The 8,036-nt window shown below is 34.0% G+C and overlaps 1 protein-coding gene across 1 annotated transcript in view; it reads right to left on the bottom strand.

Moving 5' to 3' along the window:
* Window positions 1–8,036, bottom strand: part of HELRODRAFT_170511 (hypothetical protein) — a gene marked incomplete at both ends in the record, with an annotated part of 12,250 nt that overhangs the window by 3,660 nt on the left and 554 nt on the right. Inside the window, 2 exons of the mRNA XM_009016330.1 lie at window positions 29–2,345; window positions 7,670–7,869. Coding sequence (XP_009014578.1) covers window positions 29–2,345; window positions 7,670–7,869 — 2,517 coding nt within the window. The remainder of the gene's footprint in view (window positions 1–28; window positions 2,346–7,669; window positions 7,870–8,036) is intronic.

The raw sequence follows: 8,036 nt of genomic DNA, 5'->3' as shown, positions 1-8,036 counted from the left end.
TTTTTTACGTCATCTTCCGGTGTTTCACCAGCGCCCTCAGCCATTTTTGTCAATCTCATCTTTTCCGTCCTCATCGTCATCTTTTTTAGTCTCTTCATCATCCTCGTCCTCCTTTTTAGTTTCTTCATCATCATCATCATCTGCAACTGTTTTCCAGCTGCGTCGTCATCCGTTTTTTCATCCTCACCTTTTTCGTCGTCATCGTCATCTTTTTCAGTCTCTTCATCATCCTCGTCATCTTTTTTAGTCTCTTCATCCTCCTCGTCATCTTTTTTAGTTTCTTCATCCTCCTCGTCATCTTTTTTAGTTTCTTCCTCATCGTCGTCATCCGCTACTGTTTTTCCAGCTGCGTCATCATCCGTTTTTTTGTCATCATCTTTTTTCTCTTCCTCTTCCTCCTCTTTGTAGTCATCTTCATCTTCCTTTTTTACCTCTTCGTCATCCTTGTTGTCATCTCCACTTCCCGCAGATTTCTCGTCGTCATCGTCTGGATTTTCATCATTTTTTTTCTCGTTGTCGTCATCGGCATCAGTTTTATCTTTTTTATTGCCATCCTCGCTGTCGTAGTATTCCTCTTCTGCTGCATTCTCTTCGGCGTAATCATCCTCCGGATCTTCAGCTGAATCTTTCACGTCTGCCGTCTTATCCATGCCTTCCTTTTTAGCACTTTCGGCAAATTTGATCTCCACTCTAGTTACGATATCGCCGTCAGTTGTTTCACTACCATCGATGATATCTTTAACGATAATTTCCTTCTCTTCCGACATTATCTTTTTTACGCTTCTTGCTTCTTTTTCTATTTCTACTTTGTCATCTTTTTCGTCCTTAATTTTATTTTCAGATTCTTCTACTACTTCTGACATTTCTTCTTCTTCCTCTTTTTTTTCTTCCTCTTCTTCCTTTTCTGCTATTACATCCATTTTTTCTACTTTTTCTTCTTTTCCTCCTACAATTACTTCTACTTTTTCTTCTTCAACACTTACTTTCATTTTTTTTATTTCTTCTCCTCCTCCTCCAATTATTACTTTAATTTTTCCTTCTTTTTCTTCTAATTCTTCTTTTTCATCTTCACTTTCATACTCTTCTTCTTCTTCTCCTTCTTCTTTTCCTTCTTCTTCTTTTGCTATTTCTGGCGTTTCTTCATTTATTTTTACATCAATTTTATCTTCTTTTTCATGTTTCTCTTCTACGACTTTCACTTCCGTTTTTTTCACCATTTCTCCATCTTCTTCCTCTTCATCTTCGCCCTCGTACTCTTCATCAACTTTTGTTTTCGGCGTTTTTTCTTTGATTTCATCTTTTGTTTCTATTTCATCGTCCTCTTCATATTCAGCTTCAACAATTATTTTGTTTTTTATTTCGGCATCTTTTTCTCCTGCAGTCACTTCAGGTGTTTCATTTTCATCATCTTCATTTTTTTCCATTTCTTCCGACGATGAAATAATTTCTTTTTCTTCACTGATTACTTCAATTTTACTAGCAGCTTCCTGACTTGCGCTATTGGTTTTCTCAGTTGTTTTAATTTCTGTTTCTTCTTCAATAGCCACAATTTCTTCTTCCTCTGTGTCTTCATGAGTTTCTGCAGTTAAATTTTCTGGTTTGGTCACAACGATTACTTCAAGTTTCTTTTCCTTTTCTTCATCTTCTTCTCCATCTTCTTCTCCATCCTGCTCTTCTCCCTCCTCCTCTTCATACTCTTCATAATGTAGTTCTTCTTTGCTACCATCTTCTGCTTCTACAACGACTTTTTCTTGCTTGCCATCTTTATGCTTAGCTTCAGCAGTTTTCACTTCATCTTGCTTAATTTTTGCATTTTTTTTTTCATTCTGAACAAGTTCACTTTCTGGTTTGTCTACTTGCTCTTCTTCAGCAAACTCCTCTTCTTCCTCCTCTTCCTCATATTCACCTTCACTGTTTTCTTCACTCTGATCGGCTTCATCATTCTCATACACTGAATGTTCCTTTCCACTAACTTCTTTAATTCCAGAGTGAACAACTTTAATAGCAAAATCGTCTTCATCGTTGTCGGCAGCCAAAGTTTGAGCTTCACCGATGCCGCCTATAACATTTGTCCTAATTGAGAAATCGCCGGCTTCGTGAAGATTCTTGATTTCAAACCTGGTTCCCATGTCTGGTTTAAACTCGGAATTGTATTTGGGATTGGTGTAGATGGCTTTGTAGAAGGTTTCGTACGTGACGGATCTATCCTTCCTCAGGCTCCACGTTCTCCATTTCATTCCGTAGAAATTTGACGTCCGTGTGTTCAGGTCCGGAACGGTGATGAAGAAGGCTCTGTAGAGTGTCATCAAATCCACGATGTTCTCTTGCGGCGAGAAAGTGGTTGTCTGTGGGTAGTGGTGTTTAATTAATTTTAATTAATTAATTAGTGATTAATTAATTCTAATTAATTAAAAATGAATAATTATTATTGGATAACTACGATTAATTAATTATGGTTGATTATTAAATAACTAAATTAATTAATTATCTATGAATTAATTATAACTAGAAATTAATAACTAAAAATATAACTTAACTGATATGAATTTTTGATAGCGTTGTCCGTATTTTGGAAATAAATTTTAAAATACTACCATTATTATTACTACTTATACTGATACATTATTACTACTACTACTAGCTTTTATAATAAATTATGACGATGAGAGATATAATAAAAATTAGGAATGGCGGTGGGGTTATTTTTAGAATCTGGTTCATAAATTTGTCTGTTTAAAAAAAATCTTTAAATATTTGGAATTTTTCACTTAAAATTCACGCGGATCTTCAAAGAAGTTATTCTAAATAAAATTTCTGAGTAAAAAAGTGGTTAATTTTTAAATTTTCTGTCTTCAGTGCGATCATACTTTCAGATTGAATTTATAAACTAATATTAGTGCTGCTGCTGCTGTGACTACTACTACCGCTACTACTACCGCTGCTACCACCACTGCTGCTACTACTACCAGTAATACTAGAAGTTACACTGTATTTTTTGTTAATACTACTGCTGTTAAAAGTACTAATACTAAAATTGTAATACCACTAAATACTAATGCTTCGGCTACTACTACTACTACTGCAGCTGCTTCTACTACTACTGCTGCTACTACAACTGCTGCTGCTACTGCTGCTGCTGCTGCTACTACTACTACTACTAATAATAATAATAATAATAGTGATAAAATAATAATAAACGCTAGTACAATGATTTACTAATTTGATAAATCGTTTTAAAAACGCCCTAGAGTTGTAAGAGACTTAAATAGGAGCGCAAAGATGACATGACAAAACATTTTTATTGTTATTAATGTTGTTTAGTAAAAAATAATGACAATAATATTTTCTTATTGTTGTTATTAACTATTTATAGTCAGTAGTTTCATAATTACTATTATTTAGTTAGTCATTCACCTATTCGTTCATTTGTAAACTTATTTCATGTTAATGTATTCGCGTACTAGCTGATAAACATACTTGTATGTCTGTGGGTAAACAAACATGCAAATAAACATATGAGTAAACGTACAAACGTATGAACGTAGGTACGAACGAACGAACGAACGAACGGATGAATGATAAGTGAACGTGTTAACCAGCAAACATTTGGTTTCCATTAACTCATTGGCTGAGGCTAAGCCATCATCATCGTCATCATCGTCATCGTCATCACTTTCGTCATCGTTGACTGTTATCATTGTCATAGCTATGAATTCAATTTATATTTTCAATAATAGTGATAAAATGACACTAATAAAGACCTTACAATGCAGTTGCTAACCTAATCAAAGTTGTCATCATCATCACAATCGTCACATTAACCAGTATTTAAACATAATTTTATCATCGTTCCACCATCATTTTAATCCTCTTAGATGTAACCATAATCATCATCATCATCATCATCATCATCATCATCATCATCATCATCATTATTACTAAATCATCATTATCACTACAACGTTATCACCAATATAGTCGTCATCGTCATCATTGTCAGTTGCAGCAGCAGTAGTTACCGCAGTAGCAGCAAGCAAAAAATAAACCGCATGTAATGTGCATTATGTGCAGTGATCAGGCTGTTGGTATTTCACAAAATGTGAACTTGTTGTTTGAAACTTTGAAACTGCTATGCATGACCTCAACTTGAATGAACCTTTTTTACTACAACTGCTGCTACTGCAACTACTACTGCCGCTACTACTACTGCTGCTACTACTGCTATCGCTGATGTTTCTACTAATACTACTACTATTTCTGCTGCTACTTCTATTACTACCCATGTACTAGTACTACATAGTATATACATAGTACATATATATATAGTACTACACTACTATAGTTAGTTTTGTTAGGATGCTTGTTGATAAACCGACATTAAAATTCTTTGAATATTTTTGATGAAAACCTTACCACAAAGCGCCGTAATTTTTTTATCTAATTTCAAAATAGTTTCATCCCATCACTATAACGTCACTTTTATTTTAGACATCATTTTTAATGCGTAAACAAGTTAAATGTTTATGTTTAGAAGTATTAAAAATACGCATATGCGAATGATAATTATATCAATTAATAATAATAATTATCATTTTCGTTTAGTTAAATAATGATAGATAGAGGAGCGATGAATGAATTTGATATCCCTTTCTGTCAATATTATCGTCGTCATCATCATCACTAGCATCATTACCATCATCATTATCGTCATCATCATTATCATTGTCGTTACCTTTTTTTTATTCTTCATCATCATCATTATCATCTTCATCATCATCACCACCACCATCATCATCGTTATCATCTTCGTCATCTTAGCAGCTGTCATCACAACCATCATCATCTTTATCATCATCTTCTTAAGAAATAATAATCATAGAGTTTGTAATCATATCACCATATTTATGCCATGGGTATCATAATCAGGATTAACATCATCGTCGTCTTCATTATTACTCTTCATCTAGTTCTTAAAGATTGTATTACTTCGTTCACACCATTTTTGTAATTTAGTATATTAGTGTTATGCATGTATGTGCGTGTGTGTGTGTGTACATACGTACGTACGTACGTACGTATGTATGTATGTATGTATGTATGTATGTATGTATGTATGTATGTATGTATGTATGTATGTATGGATGTATGTATGTATGTATGTATGTATGTATGTATGTATGTTTGTATGTAAGTATGTATGTATGTATGTATGTATGTATGTATGTATGTATGTATGTATGTATGTATGTATGTATGTTTGTATGTAAGTATGTATGCATGCATGTGTGTATGTGCGTGTGTGTGCGTATGTATGTTTATGTGCATATGAACTAAAGAATGCATCCATCCCTCGTTAGGTACAGCGATAGATGTCACGTAGTTGCATCTTTTGATCTTAGAGTTTTTTCCCTCATTTACACACGCACACGCACGCATATCGCACACGTACACACACACACACACACACAAACACACTCACACAAATACACGCACACACACCACACACACCACACACTCACACACGTATGTACTTAGATTTTTGAAAAAAAGTCACTTACTCAGCAAAACATCTCGATGGGTTAATTGAAATATTTCAAAATAACCAGAAACACTACTTAAAAATTAGAATTATTTAAATGCAGAGTAATTTTATAAGTATTTACAATTACTACAATACGATCTTTAACTTTCTCTCTCTCTTTCTCTTTTTTTTTCCCTCTCTCTCTCTCTCTCTATCTCGCTCCCTCTTTCTTTCTCCGTTAAAGAAATCTCAAAATCTCACATTAGTAACCTTTTAACGATGGCCAAAAATTTGACTCAAAGTTGTTTAGGTTTGCACGTGTCAGGGCACTTGGTTGAAAGAGGCATGTTATGCTGAATTCATAATATTAAGAATAACATTAATGGTATAAATAATAATATTATTAATAATATAAACAATAATTTTTATTAATATTATTATCAATTCTTACTTAATTTTCAGAGAAATTGGCAAACACACACAAACACATATACACAAACACCCATAAAAACACATACACACACAAACACAAACACCCATACAAACACATACACACAAACACACACACAAACAAGCACACACAAACACAGACACGCATATTTTTTAGTTGGGTGTGACATGCTTGTTCAGCAGTTGCATACTTGTTAGTTGTGTGGGAAACAGAGTAATAAAATTGTTTTTTGACAATTTTCGACAATCGTTACCATGACCGAGATGACATCTTGATCGTCATCATCGTCATCGTCTTCATCATCATCATCTTTTTCGTCGTCGTCTTCGTCATTATCATCATAGCTTTCGTTATTATAAACTTCACTGTCTATATTATATCATTATCATTTCCGTTGTTTTAATCGTCATCATCGTCATCATAAACATCATCTTATGATCGTTAACATTAATACTACCCCTAAAACCATCTTTATCATCATCATCGTCATCGTCGTCACTATCGTCGTCTTCATCATCATCGTCGCCATCTTCATCATCATCATCGTCTTCCCCATCATACGTAGTCGTCAAGATTCTAGTTTAATTTATCTCCTCTGATGAGCTTGAGAAAAAAATTGTTCACAAAACAGCGTAGTAGCATGCCGTTCAAGTTTCATTAGTATCATCGTCATCCTCATCATCATCTTCATTCTCATTATCATCTTCATCATCGCCATCCTCATCCTTATCACCATTCTCATCATCCACATCATCGTCATCGTCGTTTTCCTCATCATCTACATCACTATGAAAGCGTACAATCATCACGATAAGGACTAATAATTATTTGAAAGACAAAAAAATATTAATAGCAACAAAAGATCACTCAAACAAACAAATTAGAAAATTAAATAACATAGAGAAGGAGTTAACGAAGCAAGCGTCTGTCCTGCAAGATACGATGATAACTTTTGATAACATCAGGCAATGTTAACAACTTTTTTGTACTCTCATTTTCTCTCTCTCTTTTACTCTCTTTCTCTCTCTCTTTCTCTCTCTCTTTCTCTCTCTCTCTTTCCCTCTCTCTCTTTCTCTCTCTCTCTTTCTCTCTCTTTCACACACACACACAGACACACACACACCAAATATATACACACCATTACCAATAACGAGTGGACTTTTTTGTCGATTCAATATTATCTAATGTAAACAGGATAACCTTTATCAAGACTTCTCCTTCTTTTTTTTCATATTTTTTTCATATTTTTTCATATTTTTTTTTATATTTTGTCCCATATTTTTGTTATTTTTCTATAAGTAGGTCGGTCTTACAAACACTTAACTCGCTAACGATTCTTTTTTTTTTTCCAACTTATTTACAAATTAAACAGTCACTCAGTCACAAATGCTCTCACGTACAAATTACAAACCACACGTATTGTATACACACGTCTGTCTGTGTGTATCATCCACACCACACCGCACTGCATCACGCACACACACACACACACACACACACACACACACACACACACAGATTGTAAGTAATTTTTCAATTTTGCCTGGACTTGATTTGAACCAGACAGATCAACGTATGAAACTAACTCCAAACAACCACTGCTTACTTCAACAAACATTACCATAATCATCAATGACATTTATATGACGTCAAGAAACATTAATTACCAAAGACACTAATATCAAAAAAAAACTTACATTACACTTGCCAGAATCACAGACGGAGAACTCCTTATTCCTTGAGCAGATGACCCTGTCCATCAAAAAGGTGAAAGGATACCTCAAAAGGAATACTGGTTTGTAATCATTCTTATCATCGTCGTCGTCGTCTTTGCCATCAGCATCATCATCTTCTGTGTTTTCTAACTTACAGTAAATACTGCAAGCGTCAATTTCGGCTGTGGGAGAGCGAGTTATAAAAGGAAAGGTTAATTTTTTACTTTTTCATAAATTTTAAAATTGATATGAAACATTTTGGCTATTAAAATTGGTTACGAGGTACTTTAAAGCGTTGAAATTTGTGAATAAGAATCTCTGTAAATTCTTCTCTATGTCATGATCGAAT

The sequence above is a fragment of the Helobdella robusta genome (genome assembly GCF_000326865.2).
Source record: "Helobdella robusta unplaced genomic scaffold HELROscaffold_18, whole genome shotgun sequence".
NCBI lineage: Eukaryota > Metazoa > Annelida > Clitellata > Rhynchobdellida > Glossiphoniidae > Helobdella > Helobdella robusta.
The sequence above is the reverse complement of the archived record's forward strand: the minus strand, read 5'-3'. Positions and strand labels throughout refer to the sequence as shown.